This window comes from Strigops habroptila, chromosome 6 (assembly GCF_004027225.2).
Source record: "Strigops habroptila isolate Jane chromosome 6, bStrHab1.2.pri, whole genome shotgun sequence".
In the NCBI taxonomy this organism is placed as follows: Eukaryota; Metazoa; Chordata; class Aves; order Psittaciformes; family Psittacidae; genus Strigops; species Strigops habroptila.
In genome coordinates, this window is record NC_044282.2 from 32,791,829 (window position 1) to 32,814,980 (window position 23,152).

At 39.8% G+C, this 23,152-nt stretch overlaps 1 protein-coding gene across 8 annotated transcripts in view; it reads right to left on the minus strand.

The window, feature by feature from the left end:
• Nucleotides 1–683: 683 nt before the first annotated feature.
• The window catches only part of COL19A1 (collagen type XIX alpha 1 chain), a 189,847-nt gene continuing 167,378 nt past the window's right edge, over nucleotides 684–23,152 (minus strand). For 7 of the 8 annotated variants that reach the window (XM_030490407.1, XM_030490405.1, XM_030490403.1 and 4 more), the window contains 7 exons: nucleotides 22,950–22,985; nucleotides 22,752–22,796; nucleotides 17,067–17,237; nucleotides 16,149–16,215; nucleotides 14,147–14,302; nucleotides 6,941–7,018; nucleotides 684–6,745 (listed from right to left, as the gene is read on the minus strand). In XM_030490407.1, coding sequence (XP_030346267.1) covers nucleotides 6,609–6,745; nucleotides 6,941–7,018; nucleotides 14,147–14,302; nucleotides 16,149–16,215; nucleotides 17,067–17,237; nucleotides 22,752–22,796; nucleotides 22,950–22,985 — 690 coding nt within the window. In that variant the 3' untranslated portion in view covers nucleotides 684–6,608. Of the gene's footprint in view, nucleotides 6,746–6,940; nucleotides 7,019–10,436; nucleotides 13,306–14,146; nucleotides 14,303–16,148; nucleotides 16,216–17,066; nucleotides 17,238–22,751; nucleotides 22,797–22,949; nucleotides 22,986–23,152 lie in introns of those variants that run through there. The other variant, XM_030490408.1, reaches the window with a different exon arrangement.

The window sequence follows — 23,152 nt, forward strand, 5'->3', positions numbered from 1 at the left end:
CTTAATGTCCCTTGCACAGCTCAGTATTTTAAAACAGAAAATCTAAAAGAAGTTGGATCCTTACAAAGAAGTCTTACCTACAAGTGTTTACTGCTCTTTTAGTTCCACAGAAGCAGCACTGGGTGAGATTTCAGGCGAAAGACAGGGGAAGAAAACAGGCATCAAGAAATGCACCATCCTTTCCAGGGACTCTGGGCAATCCTTGGGACAGCACCATTGTCCTGCGCCTCCTATTTGGCCAAACTCTCTCACAACTGACATCTATGTTAATACAAGAACAGATGACTGCAAGGAATTTTCTTCCTAAGAAACAAATCCAGATAAATGCATACAGGGTGACTGGCTTGTTCACACATAAAGGTGTTCCCTAAAGTTTTAGAATTAGGTTTTACTGGTTTAGGACACAGCCCTCAGAAGTACCCATTATGTAGTGCAAAAATAGAACGTTAGTGGTAATGACAAACTGTAGTTTCACCAGCAAACTTTTATTTTGATTATAAAGTGTGTAAAACTGTTCAAAACAAAACAAACCCCCTGATAACAGAATAAAAATATTATTTTCCATACGTAATGCATAAACAAAATGAATCAAGAGAAGCAAAACCCCCCCCCGATATTTAAATACAAACGTGAAGTGCTTTAAAAAATATAGTCTGAAAAAATGCATAAAATGCCACAATGGAAAAAAATTCACATAAGAGAGAAAACATTCATCTGTAAAAACCAAATAAGAATTATTACAATCAAACAAATTCAACACTGAGGGTCACTTCAATGCAGCATCTATGTAAGTGGATAGCTTAAGACTGTGACAGATTTTCTGCCCTCAAGCTGACTCACAAGTTGTAACTTAAAATACAGAGCTGAAAATAAATCCTCAGGCCCATTATAAGTTATTAAGGGACATGTTGATTAATCCAAGTATTTACCAATTCCAAATCTTGTGAAGATTATCTGAAGAATGGTAGGCCATATACCAAAAAATAGCAGGAACTGAATTTTTAGTAACAGCACATTCAAGTAAATGAAGATTTGGAAAACAGACAGGATTCTGAATGTAAAAGGAAGGTGTACCAACTATGGTGTATCAACAATATGAAAAAAAATAGCACTACTTTCAATAAATATATTTAGAAGGCACAAGCAGAGAGACTGAGAGGTTTCACAAGCCGCTGGCAGTGGGCCGCCCATTCTAACCAGATGCTCCTGGAATCTTGGTGGAGTCCTGAGTAAATCCTATTCTCATCCCTTTCTGGTTCGCCATCATAAAATGCTATGAGATGTTTTGAACAAAAGAGTACTGAAAATCGCTTTTACCTGTCAGGATTTCTGTCACCTAATTCTGTGTCCTGATTCTGGAGGTTTAATTGCACCATGATAAATACATACGCCCAGGCCTGCAGCCCTGGCACTGAACACTCCCCAAGGCTTGCTGCAGTGGCTTTGTGCCTCTCCTTTCTCTCAATCACAGTTGCATCCTCCCTCTCATGACTTGACATGGAAGGAAAGGTTGTCATTTCTGACAGAGCCACGAACAGAAAGTACATGAAACATTTCCCTTTCCATCCAGAATCCTATTTCAGATGTAAATGGCCACATAATAATGTAAAAGGCAATTTCCATCCACTTAATATATTTCCATTGAACTGAACCTTAAATGTTGCAAACCAGAAATATAATGAAGGAGAGCAACCAGTTGGCACGTAGTGTGATTCATTCAGTGATAGCTGCATATCATTCAGAAATGAAAGAAAACAATAAAATAAGGCATGTCACTGAAAACCCTTCAAACATACTGACTGGAGACAGAGAATATATTTACAATGAAATGGCAGTAAATAATTAAATGCATTCGTGTTTCTAGAACACCAGACTGGGAGATAAAACTGCTAAAAGACATGTAGACTACATTCTTTTTAGCTACAAACTTAGTTTGGTCTACACTCTGTGATGTTTGTTAGCAATTTATATTTGAAACCCACATTACCTTAAGGTATCGTGAAGCTTGAGTTTTCCACTTAAACACCAACCACAGCGAGATCACGCTTAAACTTGTTCTCTGTAGCCTACGCTCACCTACATATATAAAGATGGATTTACAGATCCATCCAGTGCAATACAGTTGTAGTGGACATAAGAAGTTTCAAGGAAAAATTGTATTATTCGGTTTATCCAGAATCTAACAAAAACATGAATAAAAAATCCCCAAACCAACACTGGTTTGATTTCCGAGATACTTCTCATGTTCTAACATGTTATGTTAGAGCAGAGGTTCTAGTGCATTGGTAAAAAGCAAAGTTAGGGGCTGGCTTGATGTGGTATATTTGGAGAAACAAGTTTATAAAATGGTTGTTTAGCCCATGGGGTTTTTACAAGACCTTTATATAAACCTTACAGAAAAAGAAGAAAATAATAGAGTGTACACTGACATGAAGAACAGTATTTCACCCTTGTGAAAAAAAAGCAGCGCCAAAATATTGTGTGATTACCCATTAATTTCAAAAATACACTTATTTTTCAAAGCTGTGCATATCTAACATCTGTCATAATCCACAGTCATAAAACATAAAGGAAGGATGGATGATATAATCGATTGTGTTTCTGTATCACAGTGCTCTTTTAGCATTGAAACCAAATCCAGTTTAAGACAAAAATATTGGTTCTTAAAACATCTCACTAGGCTGCACTGCTACTCGATCACACAGAGTGTGCTGTTATAACTGTTATTAACCACAGCAGGCTCCCTGCTCCCCTAGAGACAACATCATTACAGGGGACATAAATGATGCCTGAAAGCGGGATGTCCCACTACTGCACGCTCTTCTGTAACACGTATATATATATATACAAAACACAAATAAAATCCAAGCAATATTACCTGAAAATAATTACCCAAGAAAGGTGGAATTTCTGCAAATACCACCATGCAAAAAGGAGCGGATTTTAATAAAAAAAAAAGGTCAAGCTCAAGAACAAAATCAGAAACACTGACTTGTGTTGAGAGTGTACAGGCACTGGGTCATTTCGGGGGCTGCTGAGTGAGTTAAGCCTGGGCTTTAGCCTTCGCACTGAAAAGACGTGTGGAACTCCACCGTGTGGACAAAAGGAGGTATGCGGCAGCCTCAGGAAAGCTTCCCTCTTACCAAGTTTATTACCTCCTTCAGGAAAACCGAGTAGCTAAGTGTATAACTATTTGAAGAAAATCCCAGCACTTTCTTAGTCGGTGATAAAGCAACTTGGCATAAAATATAATAGCCTGACCCTGAACTAGAACAAAGCTTAGAGAGCCTTTAGGAAAGGTTTAAAACTTATTGTCCAAGATATTTCAGTTCAAATTCCTGTTGTACATTCCCAAATCATAAAAAGACCTTATCTACTGGAAAAAAACAATCGCCCGTGTTTAGCTCATTGTGGTGCTCACTGCAGCACAGACTGATCAAAACAGATACAAAACTGATACAGCAAATTGCAAGATCGATGAGCACCTCTCTGCCCTCCCTGGCCCATTCTCCAAAACTAAGACATCATCAGCCTGAAACTACAAAGAAATTTCTGGGGCCAAACCTGAAACCCATGCAGAAGCATGTTTCAAGCTACATTCCACTTTCAGTTCTAAAGATACAGAGTAGGAGCAAGCCAGTGTGAAGTTAAGCTGGGATTAACTCTACTCTACCCCAGGGAAAAACGTGGCATCTTTAAAAAGGTATGGAGATAGCCCCTAGGAAAAAATACCCGTTTTCTCACATGAGAAAATTAAAGTGGGCTTTTAGCAAAAAAAAACCAAAACAAACCAAACACCACCACAAGAAGATAATTACCAACGCTACCTGCAAAACAACTGAAAATGTTCAAATACATTTTAAAAAGACCTTTAGATTTGAGCCTATAAAAAGCAAAAGGCATCTGTAAGAAACATAGATGAAAAAATAAAACTTCTTCAAATATAAAAAGTGTTCTGCTTTCTGATAAATTCAAGTAAATTAACATACAGCAACTGCACCTGGCAAATACCAGACGCTGGGTTTCAGATAGCTAAAAGCCCCAAAATATACAGATACCACTTAACGCGGCTCAATACCCTATGTACAGCCTTCCAGGATGGGGCTGCTTAGAAACCTCTCAGTCACATGGATACTCTTCATAAGACAGCAGCCTTGTGATATTATCACAGAAAAAGAAGTTTAAAATTAACTTACGAAGTAAAAAAAAAAAAAAAAAAAAAAGTGTAGATTTTTACATTATTGGAATTACTAGAGAAGGAAAAAGAAACGGATGAAAAAACGTTCACACGAGATACCTGACCAGCAGTTCATTTGACTGAATGCAAAACAGTATGTTGGGCCTGTCCCTCTCCTGGTGTATATATACAGATATACGCACTGGTGCAAGGCCACGGCTTCACTGACCGTGCTGGCAGACCTGTGGCCTGGACAGCAGCAGGTGCTTCAGGACAGAGGAGAACCCAGTTTCAAGCCACCTCACCAGTTCCCAGTGTTAGCACAGCTATGGCACTCTGAGGACCAGATCTGCAAAGGTGGTCAACACACAGAGTAAACCATGGGCACAGGAGGTTTGGAACGGGAGCAGCGTGGTCTGAGCTAGGCACAGGCAGGACCACTTGCTCCAAATGCACCTTCACGCCTGCGGGATGGGTGCCCACCACCTGCAGAGCAGAGGACACGCTGGCCTAGAGAAGGGGCAGTTACTGCCTCCCAAGGAATGAGCAGGAAAGGTGCGAGGACTGTGGTTCACCTGTGGGCTTTGACCTGTCTGTTCCCATCCTTCCAAGGCAAAGACAAAGCACCCTGACCCCTCTGAGGGGTTCCCAGCTGCAGGGCATTTCAGAGCTGGCAAATTCCCTTCAGGAAATGGTTTCATGGTAGCTGCAGGTTTCCTTCTGTGCTCCTTCCTGCTGCCCTTTCCTGTCCCAGGCATTTACTCTCAAGCCTTCCTTCTCTGTTTAAATATATTTCTTGTGGCAAGCACCACCTCCCTCCAATACATCAAGTTAGGTTTCCTCTCTGAAACCCTGCCCTACGGCTTGCCTGTGCTCCCCAGCTACCTGGGTTAACTCTACCACCTCTTGCTCCTCTGGCCTGTGTGCAAGTGCGGAACTCTGTTCAGAACAAATGCCAATGTGTTTCTTTTAAAGACACCCACCAGTCATTTCTTACTGTTTTTAAGCAAAGCCCAGAAGTCAGCCAGATTCATGTCTACAGCTTCTCTGGAACTCAGCACTTTCAATTTGGGAATACTTCCCTGGCAGCACAAGCATGAAGTCACCAAAACCACTTTCGTGCCTGACATGGGAGAGAACGACTGGCTGCCCGATGATGGAGCAAGAGCCCTCAGTACTGCTTTTGTATGGATTTATTTTGAGGTTGTGGGTTATAGGTGTCCATGTTCTCTCAATAGCACCTTCACTTCTTACTGCACTGTACCAACCTCCATAGAACTGATCTGGGATCACTTGTTTCCTAATTATCAGGAGTGAAACTTTGGCCAACCCTCCTCTGTCCTTTTCAGAATCAGCTTCTGCGTGACTGCTTTTCTCCATCTTTTCTTTTGCTCAACTATTTGAGCTCTACAGGACTTAGCTTTGTTCTGTTTTCTTCTTCACAGACAATGGCTGGTCCTATAGGATTTACTGATGCCTGCAAACTGCATGTAATCATGCTCTCTGTAGCACTTTTCCAAGGAGGGTTTTGCATTTTTTCCAACTTTCTCTTGAACTCCAGTGATTTTTTGCAACCAGTTATTAGGACCTGTGAGTTTTGCATTCTACTGTTTCCACGTTGCTCTCAAGCTTATTTTGGCATATGATTATTGCAGGATGAAGAGGAAAACTGTGCCACCAGTAAGATTAGAGGCTTGCGAAGTTCCTTCTTTGATTGTCTCACTGTGTACCCACAGCCCTCTGCTGGGACCACATCCACTCAGGAGTGATGCTTCTCAGGGCTACACTTACTGATTTTCCAATCAATCTGAACGGATGGGATTAGAAAGATCATAAAAATCTCTTCGTTTCCTTCTTTGACATCTAGGAAGTGACTGAAACGATGGGTAGTGTTCGTGGTGCATGACACAGACCTGGTTCAGAAGGTGTGCTGGAGCCTCCTCAAAGGACATGAACATTTAAGCCTGTACAGAGTTCCCAGTGCTCCAGCTCAGGTCCTGCATTTGCCATGAACACGTATGCTCTAAAACTTCAGAAATGCATTTTTTCCACTTTAACTTCACCACCAGTGAGAAAAACAAAGCCAGCTTACATACTGAGGCATACATACTGTCTTCAGTTATAATAAAATATTCTTCGTTTGAAGAAAGAAGCTTACAAAAATTATTTGGGCCTATTTTCTCCTCTAAGCAAAATAAATAAAAACAGAACACATGGAATGCACGCTGGAAAATATCTGTCATCATTTCATAATTATGACACTGCAAATAACATAGAAAAAGGCTCAATTCCGTGCCTTATAAATTATCTATATACCATGCAGTGTCGAGCAAAAAGAAAGATAAAATGCACCAAATATCTCAAAGATTAAATTAACTCATTGAGAGGAGTGAAAAGTGACTGTCAACCCAAATGTCTGGGGAAGAGGTGTTTATTTCCCACCGGTGCGTGACCGAGTCTGTGATATGTGGTAATAGCAATCTGATGGATTGCACCTCCCGTTGGGTCCGGCCGGCCCCTGTGGTCCGGGTAAGCCTGGTGTTCCTGGTGGGCCCGGCAGGCCAGTAGCTGGTAAAACAAAGTCAGAATTAGCAGAGTCCTTGCCAGAGCATGTGCAGTGCCCTGCGTTTCATCGCTGCACGCCAGCTCATCCGCAACAAGGCAAGTGGGTCTGACCTCATGCCACGACCAAGCGTGAAAACCAGGAGAAAAGCCCATTAGTTCATAAACAACAACAGCAGAAATAAATCTGGAGACTTGTACCTGCAGGGCCGGGTGGTCCAGGGTTACCGAGCAGTCCAATTCCAGGCTCGCCTCTTTCCCCTTTCTGTCCTCTATAACCTACACAGAATAAAGATATGAAAATAAGAGCATCCTCTTATTATAAATAGTGATCTGCCATATATCTTGTTGCCAGGAAATCATCAAAACAAATGTCATTGGGAAAACACATGCTCACTTCTTCTTCTGAGATTGGTATTTTTATTCCGAGACAACCTTTTTAAGTTCCTTCTGGAAAGTATGATCACTCCTAGCAGTGACCGTTGCACCCTCTGCCAGAGGGCCCTCACTACGCTCACTAGCCGGATCATTCCCACAGATTTTAAGTTACCTTCTTGAAGTTCCTTTAATAAAGAACCAAATGCATATTCTGCTCCAGTGTTACCTGTTTGGCAAAGTGAGGAAAGCACCAACCCAAAGGCCACCTGGAGTTTGACCAGCCCTTCTCTGTTAGCCCACAAACTGAGCGAGACTTCGCCCTTTCCACTCTACATAAATCTTTACGTCTGTGCTTTTTAGGCTGTACACTGGTAGTTCTATGCTTAGATAGTCCCCCTTATGCAAAAGAAGACCCGCTCCCCCTCCAGTGTTACACAGCTGCCACCACATGGACTGAGCTTGTGGAGACTTGGGGTTCTAGCATGTAAGGCCTACTCTGATCCAAGTAGCTGTACATTGCTAACAAGGGGTGGTTACTAATTATACCATGAATATTTCAGTCCATTTTCTTCACAGGCCATAGCTTTGTATTTATCTAAACAGCTTCCATCTTTTTAGATGCTGCAACTCATGTCCAACCCATCTCTTTTTCCTTAAACTGTTTGTAAAGCACTTTATTAGTTGAAAACACTCTGGCTGCTTTAGAGCAAAGGACTGGTGGCTATCACTGTAACATTTTCCTTAAGACTTCAAGTTAAGAATCCATCTAGAAATTTACCTTTTCTGTTCAGACTATGCTGTTTACATAGGACAGGGAATGAAGGTATTTTTAAAGGAACAAGGGTGACAGCTGCCACAATCCCTTACTTTCAAAGGGGTTATAAGGAAACCCTCTTCCCTCCCAACACCTCAGATGTTGGCCTATAAGGTGATATATGTTGAAGGTTAATTTGCCAACTCCTGGTGACATTTGGAATTGAACTTGTTCTGCATCAGAGATCTATATATTTTCAGTGCTGTGTATGCCCTACAATAAACTTCCTCTTGTGAAGAGCTGTAACTTAGTTTGAATTAAAAGAGTCATGGCTGAGCAGTCAGCACAGTGGTATCAATCCACTTGATGTCTCCTGAAGATTAATGGGCACTGGCAGATGGATAGCAAAGGTTGTCTTGTACTGTAGTTTGTTGCAATACTGGTACTTTACAGGACAATCCAGAAGGAAACTACTGTAAGGGCATGGGTACCAATTCAGGGTTGTTACAACAGTCACAATGCAGTTGGAATGGTACATAGAATATGCAAGCTTTCTGTTAAACACAAGCTCATTATACACTTTGCTAGAAAGTCTTATTTTCTGTTGCAATCATTCTAGGTTTCAAAACAGAGCATCAATTATCTTACTCTTTTCTCAGCACCCCAACAAGGAAATTAAAGTGAAGCAAAACCATTAGAAAACACATGCAGAATGACATGCATCATATAAAAAAAAGCTCACACTGAAACAAAATTCATATTAATCATGCATCTGGTCACTGAGTTGTGTTAAGTAGAATTGTACAAGGCATATATGCACACAAGCTATAAGGACTCGGAAAAGGGAATATGCAGGTGTTTGTGTTCAATTGTGAATCTTGATTTTGCTCTTTAATGACCACAGTAGTATTTATTACTACATCAAGTTGGTTTGCTCTGAAAATCTTGTGTAGTATGTAGTAGTTGCTACTGTTTGAGAAGCCCAATCATACAACCACACAATCTATTATATTTACTATTTATTACATATGTTTCTTAATTTACATTAGATAGTTACATTTCTCACTACAAACTCAGTTAATTGCAATTTTTAAAAGTAATGCAGCCACTACTCATTTGTTTTGCATTTCTTTAGTCGTGGGGAAAAGAGAAAAATCACACTCAAGATATATCACATTTACAATCTCCATGATAGTCATTACCATAGGTATCTGAGACATCTTAATTGAAAAGAGGCTGAGATAAGACTGAAAGATTCTGTAAACATCACTGGAATTCAAGACAATTAGGAAAAAGACCACTAGAATTGGAAAAGGGCAGCCTGACAATGAAAATATATGATCCAGGGTAGTCTAAGCCATCACTGGCTGTATCTGAATACACATGCAATGGTGTAGTTTGTAGTTTTGATGACAGTGAAGTTTAATACAAACATTCCCAGATATCTTAAACTAAATATAAGGCTTTATTTAACAGGGTGTAAGCTAGTAAACAGGCCTATATGTAAACAATCTGAACAATGTAATGTGTAAATCTGGCAGGAAAATATTTGATTTTTAATGAAGTATCTTTTGCTCAGAAATAGGGCCATGATTCTACTTCTGGAGGATAATATCACCTTCTCTCTGAGCTTAAAGTGACAAACTCATACACAGTCAACGGAAAATATTACTGTACATGTAAATCAGATTTTGATTTTAATTGTTTTTAATGTAAAGGCACATATAAGATGTTGTCTATTTTTACTGGTAGAATTACAATTCCAGTAAGACGTACCTGTTTAATTCATAGAATCATACAATCATAGAATAGTAAGGGTTGGAAAGGACCTTAAGATCATCTAGTTCCAAGCCCCCTGTCATGGGCAGGGACACGTCGCCCTAATTCAAAAGGTAACTGTTTTAGCAAAGCATTTCACTTGGGTTCCAGAAGCTTTGTTGTGATTTCTGCAACCCAAAAGTTTTGATATGTAAATATGTACCCATTGTGGGCAGTACAGTAAACAGCAGCAGTATGTAGCAAGTATGTGTTTTATACAGAAAAGCTTTCTTTTGCTCACAGATGAATGGTGATAGCTAAAACACAGCTCTCAGTTTGGTGCCTTCCACAAACATCAGTCAGAAGCATCGCTACCACAACATTCTCAGCTCTACATGGAAACCATAGAATGATTTGAGTTGGAAGGGACCTTAAAGATCATCTAGTTCCAAAACCCCTGCCATGGGAAGGGACACCTTCTACTAGACCAGGTTGCTCAAAGTCCCATCCAGCCCATCACTTCCAGGGATGGGGCAGCCACAGCTTCTCTGGGCAACCTGTGCCAGTGTCTCACCACCCTCACAGTAAAGAACTTCTTCCTAATGTCTAATCTAAATCTCCCCTCTTTCAGTTTAAAGCCATTTCCCCCTTGTCCTATCACTTCATGCCTTTGTAAAAAGTCCCTCTCCAGACTTCTTGTAGGCCCCCTTTAGGTACTGGAAGGCTGCTCTAAGGTCTCCCTGGAGCCTCCAGGCTGAACAACCCCAACTTCTCTCAGCCTGTCTCCACAGGAGAGGTGCTCCAGCTTGCTCATCATCTTTGTGGCCTTCTCTGGACTCACTCCAACACGTCCACATCCTTCTTATGTTTAGGGCCCCAGACCTGAACACAGTATAGAAGTTAATGACTATGAACTTGGAGGTAAAAAGTTCTCTTAATTAAACTGCTCCAAAAGGTATTGCACTGACATCATGGAGACCCTCTTCCATTTGCTGCATTGATAATGCAGCACCTGAAACTAGTACACGAAGTACCTAGAGAAATCTGAGGTTCTTTAATACAAATGAGGCAAACACCTTATCACGACAAGGAACAACGGGACAGAAGTTTATCTGCTGTGTTTTACTGTGCAAATACTCTGCATTCATAAAAACAAACAACTGCAAAGGAACAGGAAGGGTGCTAAAAGCAAGCCCTCTCATCCAGCCTCCATATTCTGCATTCCTTCTGTGTGTTCTAGCTCTCCCAGCTAAAAGGTGGCAGCTGGGTTTCAAATCAAAGTGAAACAGGTTAACTTCACCCTTCACAGCAAAGAACATTTTACAGGAGGTGATGCTTGAAACCAGTGCAGCTATTTCAGAAGAGTGACTATGTCTGAGCAACATCTACTACAGTGGGTTCCTGACACCAGCCAAGATGACATCATACTCCACTCCACATGCTCCCACCATACAAATTAATAATCCTAATAAGAGACTGAAGTTTTACAACAGAGATTATCAATGAAAATAAGGTACTTTCAGTATTCATCGCTTGGCATTTTTATTTCCTGAGCTGATTCCTTCAGGCTACCATGAGTTATGAAGACCTACAAAATACTAGTTTTCTTTATTGGATAGAAACAGTGAAGTTTAACCAAGACAAAATCTTGTTTTCTCTATTGAGAAAAAAACAATAGACATGTTAACATAAAAGATCTTTGGATTACAAAATTCACTTACTATTATAATTTTAAAAATCCAATTAAGTCAGTGGAGTTAATAGATCTAGATCCTCTAACACATGACAAGCTGACTGAATGTTTGCAAATGGATGACATTGCTATAGCTTGTCTATAAAGTTTTGAAATAAACTTCCTGTTACTCTATGAGACAGTAGCATCCTTTAAAACTCATACAGAGTAAAAAAGTTCCTCTGCTCCCCCTTAAGCAGATGGTGTACATTTCACTGGTAACACTGCCTCACAGGATCAGCTTGCTGATGTATGTGTCATAGATTATTTTATTAAAAATGAAGAAATACATATATATAAATCTTCCAATCACTATTATATAAAGTATGTTTAAATACCAACTGTATGTTTCGTAATTTCAGTTGCAATTCTTTGTTGCTTTTTCTTTACATGCTATACTTCTATTGAGACCATCCTATGAAACAAAAATTATTTGCACCTGAACCACTGGGAAGTACCTGAGAACATACCTTGCTGAAGGCCAGCAGGTAACAATCCTGAGCTTCATTAGAAATGAATGACTTTATGCCCAAGAGCCTAGAAATTCCTTAAATAGAATTTCTGAAGGCAACACCTATGCTTCCGAAAGTTAGTACCTATGTTTTCTGCTTCTGGGCTTGACCCTTATAGGTAGGGGTTTTGCTGTGCAGAAGGAGGTTCTTGTGGAATCCAGACAGGTGATACCAGACCAATTCCTGGGGGAACTGGCACCACACTCAAGGTGCATGGAGGGACTCCTGTGAAGCTGTAAGTGAAGTTAAGCACCTCCTCAGATGCACAGTGACACCTGCCTTTCCCACTGGCTGGCTCTAGCAGTCTCTCTGTTCAGTGTGCAGCACCACAAACAGGCTCTGGAGGTGTTCGTAGAGGTCCTGTTAACTGCTCTCCAAAACTATCCACTGGCTTTTCACTGGCTGTATGGGACAAGCGATTGTTTCACTCTGACAGCCCATAAGTGTATTACTGCAATCAGCAAAACGCTAGAGTTGGCAATCTTGACTACACCCAAGTGAAAAAGAATAAGGAATATATGCCAGTCAATGCTAAATGTGTATTATGACTCGGGCATATCTGCACACAGCATACTACCTTGATGGTCTCAGCCACACATGCACGTAACATGCTTCTCCAAGCTGTCTTGTCTCCTATGTCTTCATATGTGGCTGAATATAAGCTGAAATATAGAAGGATACTTTCTGACCTGCTCAGAGACTTGAATTTCTTTTTACTTGTTTGCACAAAGCAGTAACATGCACAGGCACAACTGGGAAAGGCATGAAGGATGTTTGTAAGTGTGCTTCTCTCACAGGATTATCTCTTACTTGGAGTGTAAAAAGGAGGCAAGACAAATTTTTGGTTTTCTTTCCTTGGAAGTATAATTTCAGATATCTTCTGATGTATCAGAGAAGTAAATGCTTCTCACTCAGCTTACCTTTTACTAATCAAAAAAGAGTATTGAGCATATCAGTAAAATAAATGGAAATCCTGAATACATGGGCACCACTTTTACTTAAGCATAAGGCATGAAAAAGCAGCTTTATTTTTTTTCAAGCATAGCTATCACCTTTACTCTTGAAGCTCACTAGCTGGAAATGAAGCCTAGTACAAGTTCCACTTTCCAGAAGCATCTTATCCACCACATGCATCATTAATGAACAATCTGGCACTGACATTGAAGTTGACCATTTACAGTAATCTGAATATTTAGGTAATGAAGAAGTCAGTGTTGTAAGATTCTAAGCCTTTTATTGTTTTCCTTGATCCTTTATTCTTGTTCTTCTCATTCTGAGCTCATCACATTTTTCAAGCTTCTGTCAGGGGTTTGCGCTTATCAATGTTAGTAACTCTTTATTCTTCTTACAGCTTTAGGATCCACACATCTTCAGCTTTACTCTCATGTTCTTCATTCCAGTCTGACTTGCTCTGACTCCAGAGCAGACCAAACTAACAAAAGATAATAAAGAACTACCTACAGATAAACTGCAAATTAAATATTACCCACCCACAAAATATTATTAATCGATAAATTCTTTTTTCCTTTTATTCTGTTCTCCTCTTCCTTTTAAGCTCTGAGAGGCTGACCCTGCAGTAGATCACAGCTACAATAAGCCTGTATTCCTTGAAGCTAATTTTGCAGTAAAAGACAGTTCAGTGTAACAAGAGTCCTACACTGTCCAAATGCAACGTACCAGTTACCATTTGCGGTATAGAGAAAAGCTGATTACTCTGAAACTGATTTATGAAAACAGGTTACTTCACTGTAAGAAGAATTCATGTGATAATATTTTATTTTTCACTGCTTCTTTAAGAATATTTGCCTTCCGTTCTTCCTCCCCTGTGTTGTCTCAGCATCATTGCTGAGAGCACTCAGACTTGGAGATCAAATTTTGTTTCTTAAATAAGATGGTCTCTCAATATGGAACCGGATCGAAATAGTTATGTTAGAGTGCTGGCAGTTTTTATTCCTCGTTAAAGTATTTTGTAGAAAAAAACCCTAAAAAACTGATATGGTAGTCTAGATACCTGTCAGCTTTAGATATCTGTCAGTAATTAAGTGCACCACTTATTAGAATAAAATGCACTGATTAGGAGTTTTTAATCAGTAAAATCCACACATTTACTATGGGTTAATATTTAGATCTAGTCTGGAAAAACATAAGTACAGTTTTAAAAGTTAATCATTAGGAAGCTAGATGGGTAATCCTGCCTTATTTAATAATCATTAGCAAGTATATAAAGATTTCAAGATACACTTCATGGGAACATTTGTTTTTTTAACTCCTACCTTGAATTCCACGTTCACCTGGTGGCCCTGGCAAACCATCCTTTCCTGGTGGTCCCGGTAACCCATCTTTTCCTGGGGGCCCTGGTTTTCCATGCGCTTGGGAGGCAAGCATTGCAGCAGGCAGCTTCAGCTGGGATACAAACTGAGCCATCCTTTCTTCATTAACAAAGGACACAAGAAAAAGTGGTTAAGAAATCTGCTTGCAAAGTATGGGAAAATAAATGAATCCCAAAGCCCCAGGTGAAGTGTTTAATCCTTCTAAATATCAAGGTATTAAGTGCTGCTATAAGTACAGAGGCCTTCAGTTCCAACTCTAGACTCATGTTTGAGCCTTTACCCTTTGAAATAAGCTGAATGAATATGTACTAAAGTATCCATTACCACTCTCTTTTACTAATGTATTCCAGTATTTCAAATAACTTCTGACTCATGGAAGTACTTACAAATACATGAACACAAAATAAATAGTATTTAACATCCCTATGAAGGGCTACCTTATATGTTCGTAACTTATAGTAAGCTGCAAATTAGACTTTAAATACCACAAATTCCAAGTTCTTGGAATATGCTGAAACCTTGAAAACAGTTGCAAAAAAACCCCCGTAAGTGCTCAGCAAACATTATTAATTGCAGAGATTTCATCATGAACTGTTTAAACTGGTGGAATAAAGTGCACTTTGTAACATTTCAGTGTTCCTTAGAGGTAGAAAAAACAGGTACTAACCTTGAATCTGTCTCATTTATACTGGATTAAAAAACTTAATTAAGTATTCCACAATTTAGCAGGTATTTAATGTGGTGGAGTTTTAGGAGTGGGCATCAAACAAAAAATAAGCAAGGTGATAGAAAATAGGCAAAGTGAAACAAAGTCAGAAGTAGAAGATCTGTGGGATCACTACTGAGGTGTAGAAAATGTAATAGCTATAAAGACAAAAGCCAACATTCCCTGTAGGCAGGACAATGTTTAATATTTTATTTTTATGAATAGACTAAATACTTGTTACCATTCCATTTGAATGGGAAGAAGAGGTAACTTCAGCCAACAACATGCTTTGAAATACATAGCAGGTTGAACTCCTAAGGGGTAGCAGTCTGGGGAAGGGTGAAAATCCACAAGATGATAGCCTTGTTCTAAAGTGAAAAACTGCCTGAATAGTTTAAGAAGTCTCAAGCTTTATATGATTTCTTTTATCCCTGAAAGATAAAAGGTTTTGTATCCACAAATAATAATGACAAAATAGCTAAGCATATTGCAGACATAAGAAATGCATTTTGCAATGGAAGAGAAGCTACTGTTAAGAGATGTTGGAGCAGAAGCTCATTTCAGACACCTACCTGAGTCACGGCTTTTTGAACCCCGACTTAGAAAATGCTGGGGAAGAAAAATACCTTCTTTTCAGAGTAAGGACACACCTCAGAATGCCTACATAGTACAAAAGCCATGACTGAACCTGGTACTTGCCTAAAACTGTGCCAGAAGACAGCGGTCCGCAAAGGAGCTTGGGAGCACAGCAGGGATGCTTGCTTAAATGCACAGCAGTTTAGACCTGCATGACTGAAAAGCTGTCAAGCCTTTCTCTCATTTGGAGGGTCATCCACTAAGTGGCCAAAATAATTAGATCTTTCTAGTGTTTCCTCTTTACTAAACCTTCAATGTCTTAACGATATATCGTAGATACCTATGTATCTGCAATAGTATATGATATATATATGTATCTACAACGATACACACATACGTTTGCTATTATGATTTGGAACAAACTACCTGTTAATGCTAATCTTCTACAGAAGTAAATACTCCAGTTAACAGATACTGTAATTTATAATTGCTTGAACAGAGTGATATTGAGTAGACTTAAACAACAATTAAACATAGCTACAGCAACAAAGCAGCTGCCAAGTGCAATGTAAGTTACATGACATGTGAAGGCTGTAGGGATGTAAAACATTTAGAAGAGAATTTAAGGTTTATGTTTAGTTGTATAGTACTTCATTTTCTTACCTTCAAAAACCTTAAGAACTTCTTGTTTGATGTATTTTTTTATTTCTTCGAGTGAAACTGTATCAGCCTGATGAGGAAAAGACAAGGTGATACGTATCAGAAGAAACAGACAGAGGGCACTTTATAATGAATGATACAAAAATTAAACAAAAAGAATGCAGAAAGTATCCTTAAAAGTGTAAAGATTTTACAAAAGTTAAATATTTGAATGTATTTGTGTTATTTACTTAACTGCTAAGGTCATTGTACTGCAAATACATTATAATACTATAAAGACTATTAATACCATATAGTGGAAGAGGCACTCCCAAACTGTCAAGATTATCAGCATGTTATGTGCAGTGAAATCAATTTTCCTAAGACAGTAAGGATGTCCAGTGACACCACTATGCTTTACTTGCCTTTGGCATAGCATTTGCCAACTTCTCACTCCCTCTAAGGACTAACTGCTTTGATGCACAGCTGACTAACTAGAACTGCATCACAGGACCAATAACTTCACTGGAAAAGTTTTTTAGAGCTTTATCCTATCTGACCGAGGGTAAAAAGAACTCGTAACGTGGATGTGTCTGCGCACACATAGGCACAAACCAAGATATCTACAACTGACAGGCAGCATTTCGTTGACTTTTTAAATGTTGATTTTTCTTTTACTAAGAATCATTTTTGCCTCCTTTTCCCTCTCAGTTGCAGATTTACAGTTTAGCTCTTAAGCTTATGAAAAACTTGAAAATTAATGGTACTGAGTAACTGTATTGATTTTTCAGGAGCTAAAGAAATAAATAATTAAAGTTTAAAGAGATATCTTAGTTTTTCTGATACTGTGGTATTGCTCAGTTGAATTTCCACTGCTCAGCACATGCCACCTTCATGACATCTGAATTCACAAGCAACCAAAGAAAACTTGTATTTACGTACCGGAAACCCTGGAGGTCCTGGAGAACCCGGGGGACCCTGATGGCCTGGTGATCCTGGATAGCCTCTGTCTCCTGGGGGCCCAACAGGACCCACATCCCCCTTTTCTCCTGATGGGCCAGGTTTCCCTCGTTCGCCTTGTGGACCTCTGTCTCCTGGAATACCCTGATCTCCCTGTGTAAAATAAAACCAGAAGGAAAACCATTGCACACAGTCAAAAAAACTGGGAAAAGTCATCCAAGAGAAAATTCTTCCCTGTTCAGAAATAGATTTTACGAGTCAGGCAAGGAAGCTTACTTTACAGGCTAACCCTGGTTTCTGAAAACACAGAAGTAATATTTTGTTTTGTTACACTTTCAATGTTGAAGTCAATGACAAAAAAATTAGCTTGACTCTGTAACCTACTTTGTTTGCCTGACTCTGTAACTTACTCTTTGCTGGACTTCTGTAACTAGGACAGAACTTCAGTGCAGAAAGTTTACAGCCCTTCTACAAGGATTTAGAAACATCAAATATGGCACAGGTAGAACTCAGGTGCTCAAATTCCCCCAGGCGCAAGGCATCAAGATTTTTCTGTAACTTTCCCTATAAGTCTGATATTTTATTTCTGCACATACACAAAATTTCAGTTAATCAAAGAAACAACAAATCTATCTATAATGAGTGAATTCCTTGCAAACAAAATAAATTAGAGGTCAGTGTTCTGGCCACCACCAACTTCCATCATGGGTGAGATGGCATTTATATTTGTTTGTGAGGAATTAAATCTTTTAGAGTCACTTAATGTATTAGCTATTAGTTCACTAAAGCACAGCTGTGGAGCAGAGTGCCGCAAGTCACACATTCAGATTGTTAATGAACAGCTGGCAGTTCTTCAGGGTCACTGACTGCCCTTGAAGCTTCATTTAAGTTAATGTTAAGCTCCATCATGAGCAGCAAACAGCATCAAGAACTGACTACATCAGTAATAGATAAATCCAGAATCTACATTTATGAAGGGTGAATGAATGGAATTAATTGCATTCTTAATCTACAGCTTCTTAAGTCATATTTACATGACATGTAAAGATTGAAAGAGAGAAAGGTAAGGATGCAAGCAGGAGGTTGTATAACATTTTTATCACCTATCTGTCCTCCAAACTGTATGATTTACAGTGAGTTAGAGCTTATTACTGACTATAACTAAGCTTCACTACCAAACCCAGTATAACTTGTGAGGTTTTATTGCATTAACTGAAACCATAACACATTCCCACTTGGAGTTTGAATTGCCCTCAGCAAGAGTGCAGAGGCTCTGAACTCGAAAGTCTACTGCAAGAAAAAAAACCCCACAAGTGTCAAAATCTGAGACCTCATCATCTCACACTTAAAATTTTAATCTCCATGGTGGGTTGACATTGGCTGCCTGCCACATACCCACCCCGCTGCTCTCTCACTCTCCCTCCTCAACAAGACAGGGGGAGAAAATGAGATGAAAAGTGTGTAAGTCAAGATCAGGACAGGGAGATCACCCACCAATTACTGACAGGGTAACAAAGACTGAACATGGGGAAGACTAGTTTAATTTATTGAGAATTAATAACAGAGCAGGATAGCGAGACCTTCCCCTCAACCCACCCCCTTTTTTCCCAAGCTCAACTTCACTGCTCACTCTTCTACCTCCTCCCCCTGAGTGACGCAGTGGGATGAGGAATGTGGGTTGTAGTCAGTCCTTAACACTTCATCTTGGCTGCTCCTTCCTTCTCACATTTTTCTACTACTCCAATGTGGGGTCCTTCCCATGGGAGACAGTCCTTCATAAACTGCTCCAGCATGGGTCCTTCCAACTGGCTGCAGTTCTTCAGGAATGGACTGCCTCAGTGTGGATCCCCCATGGGACACAGTTCCTGCCTGAAAACCTGCTCCTGTGTGGGCTCCACTCCATGGGCTGCAGGTCCTGCCAGAAGCCTGCTCCAGCGTGGGTTCTCCATTGGCTGCAGCTTCCTTCAGGGCACATCCACCGGCTCCAGCATAGGTTTCTCCATGAGCTGCAGGATGGGTATCTGCTCCACCATGGACCTCCATGGACTGCAGAGGGACAGCCTGCCTGCACCAGGATCTTCTCCTGTCTGCAGGGGAATCCGCTCTGGATTCCTGGAGCACCTCCTCCCCTCCTTCTTCACTGACCTTGGTGACTGCAGAGTTGTTTCTCTCATGTTTTCTCACTGCTCTCTTCCAGCTGTTGTGCAGCACTTTTTACCCTTTCTATCACACAGGCAGTACCAGCGTCACTCATGGCCTCAGCTTTGGCCAGCAATGGGTCTGTCTTGGAGCCATCTGGAATTGGCTCTGTCTGACACGGGGGCAGCTCCTTGTGTCTTCTCACAGAAGCCACCCCTGCAGCCCTCTTATTACCAAAACCTTGCCATGTAAAGCCAATACAACCTGTCAAACTGCTAACACAATCCTATTCAAGGAAGTCAGTGTGACATAGAAACAATCTCAATGGGATTATACTTATTGTGTATCTCTTAAAAGACCTATCCTGCCAATACTGCTGACACCTGATTTCCAGTTTTATTTTCTGGGCATTAATACTTCAGGCAAAACTCTAAATATGCAGCTTACGAATGATTTCCAACAAACACACAGCTAATTTAGCTATTTGGTAGAAGAAAGACAAGACATGATGTGATACCCAAGACAGCTGTAACTTCTGCCAAAGACCTTCAAATTTTCAACAGTTGGTGGGAGCAGGAAAGGGAATGTATGCGCATTCGGGGTACTGGAGGAGTAATGTTCTGATGGAAGAGGCATATCTTTTCAGGTTTCTATAAATTTTAAGATTTATAGGAAAAAGTGTTCTGTCCTGCATACAGACAGGAGATGTCTTGCTATACCTTGAGAAATTCAGGGCACAGGAAAGATTCTGACTAAGCAGAACTTTTGTAGTCTGCAGGGAAGAGGCTCTTTCCTAGCCTTACCAAAGTTTTTGCATCCAGTCTCCATCTCCTACTTCACTCACAGCAACCTGAAACATTATAAAATTGAAGAAAAACTCCTGTTTCACCCCATGTTTCTGTAAAACTGGGAAGAGGTACAGTCTTTAATATGTTTAGTTTAGACCACACACACACACACATACATCCACATGTATAAATAAAGCTGCCTGAAGATAACTATACTTACAAGAAGCCTTCATTAAAAGCACATTAAGGCATAACTATACACATACAATCTCTCAGTTTTACAACCCTGCAGAGTAGGCATGGATAGCAATTCTACAAGAAATAAAGATGTAGGTTTCTGTAAGACCACAGCACTATGGCAATGTGAAACTGATCCTGGAATTAGTTTTCTTTTAAATGATTCCCATTTTACAGTCTGCCAGTGTGTAGGAGGCAGATCAAATACTACAGCCACTTTTCAAACAAGTGCCTTTTTAACTCCCTCCAGTGTTTTCTTTGTGTTTGGAAGAAGCTCCTTGTAAAAATTCATTAAACTAGGTCACATCTTCCTCTGGTTCTTCTTTAAACTCTCCTTCACTATGAATTGTACAAAAAACAGGGAAGCACATTGCGAGCTCTGCCTATGGTGCTAATTCATTCAATCCTCGTCCTTCCTAATGCTCTCCCATCTCTTGCATTTAATCTTGTACTAAATTCTGTGCAGAAGAAACTATTGCTTTCCCTGGGTTTCTACATGCTCTAGTCCAGTGGGATCCTGATCAAGGTATGCAGATAATAGCCGTAAATGAGCCAGCCACAAGTACTTTAATCTGTTGCTGAAGTGACTTGAAAGATGTATTTCTGATTCGTATAAACTACATGTTTTTAACTGGTTTGTCATTCAGTTTATAAAGTAGTAATAACAGCAGTGTTTAGTCACTCAAAGGATGTGTAAGATTATTTCAGCCCAGGCAATGACTTCTTTCTTAAAACGGTTCTATAAGGATATACTTACATTAGACACGAAAATCTCAAGAGCTTTATTCTGTCATTCCAATTTTGATGCTTATCTTTTCTGTAATTGCAACAGCTGATCTCAAACTGAAGGAGCATGCTATAGAGCAGAAATAATAACGGCTGCAAGAAAATACTGACTTTGTGTTATTTTCTGTAATCATTGCAATCTCTCTCACAGATGCAGGTCTGTAATACCTGATCCAGAGGGGGAAAATAAAAAGAAAAATCAACTCCAATTCCCCCACTGATCTCTTATCCGAGATGCAGACTTCTGCTGTGTACTTCACTGTTCTTTCTCTGCCAGATCTCCCCTTGTTTTCCACAAACCTTTTCTTTTCCTGCAAAATTGTAAAGAACAACTGGCGGCTGTACTGAGGCACTGCATTGGGCATTTTTATAGCTTGCCTGCTATAAAAGGTTGTGAGAGATTTTGATTGTCACTTGAGACAAAAATACTTCTGGAAATTGATTAATTTTTTTAATCATGTATCTATATATTTTATTTATATATATATGTGTGTATATATATATTTTTCTCTGTACAGAGAGAGCTAGATCATGTTTGCCAGTGATCCCAGAAGTGAGAGCAGATTCAGGTATCTGTGACCTCTCTGAGAGCAAGCTTATATCCATATTTACATATTTACATCTACAGCTACAGGTACATGTGTGTATGTATGTACTCTGTCACCAATGAGACTGGAGGAAATACACCCTCTTCTCTTGCCCGTAAGTTTCCCAAGTTTCACTCTGATGAAGCAAGCTAAGGCTGTGTCTCTGTCTCTCACAGACTTCTCCAATGTCCTCCTCCCTGTCAGTATGTTTTAAGGTCAGGCACTCAGAGGTCTAGCCTCCTCTTCTGGTTGTATGTGTACAGTTCTATTTGCGGGGCATTCAGATAGGTTGACACTGAGAAGGTCAAGCCCGGGCAGTGTAATTCAGTACACAGTAGGTGGTACAATAAGAAAGTTCTTACATTTTATTTGTGTCCTTCAAGGCGGAAACAGAACATTGAAAAGTGTCAATTTTCATATGGGACAGTTGTTGTAATAATGGTTAAAACCTCGTATGTCCTCAGTGTCATAAAGTAGCATTTCCTTTTCCAGATTACAGAGGGACGTGCTTTTCTGATTCATCAAATAAATGCACCATCAACTGGATTAGAATACCAGGACTTTAGCAACATTGTAACAGGAAGAGAGCATGCACTAGGATTTTCTTTGCTGTAGCAAAATAAAGATCATCTCTCACTTCCCACAATGATTCCTGTCCACCATGACCACCTTACCATGAACAGAACAGTCTAAGCATTTTGGGAATCAGTAAGGTGCATTGTCATTCCTGCTGCCTAAGTGCAACAAGGTTGTTTTATACAAAATATGATTTGTGTTTGTGACATACAAAGATCCCAGGGATGATGACGGGGCAAGCTTTATAGCTCTTGCAAAGTCTGATGGCATTACAACACGATTAGCTACTTTCCACTTTTCAACCTATTGATCTATTTACACTGTCCAGGCCAACTCTTCTAGAAAGTCTATGAAATGTGTTTTTCCTCTAAATGCAGAAGCCAATTCAACTCTAATTCCTCAAAGTAGTGTCTAGACTAAACCTCTTAGTGATGTAAAAGACTGCTTGGAGTTCACAAAGAATTAATTTCTTTGTTTTGCTTGTAAAATATGCACTGATGAGGTGCTCAGATGCTCAGTAAAAAGACAAAAAGTTATTAAAACAAGGGACTTACACGTTCTCCTTTGGGTCCTCTGTCTCCTGGTCTCCCCACAGCACCCTGAAAAAGAGTTTTTGGAAAAAGATAAATGTATAAATTAAAGGTTTTCAGTATGTTCATCTGTTAGCAGAACTGAAAGCAACTGCTGGGATTAACAGCTATGGTATCCGTCAAGAATAAAATACACTACTATGCAAAAGAATGTTTTCCTACCGGAGGACCTGGCAATCCATCTTTTCCACTGAGTCCCTATTAAAAACAAACAAACAACAATTTTTAATCAATATGCTTATGTATGTGCATTTTAAAAATACGAAGGGTAAAGCTATATGTTTAGTGATGGTATCAGTACATATTTTGAAACTACAGAGGCAGCAGTTTGTGTAGCTGCAATATAGAAATAGTCTTGAGATGTG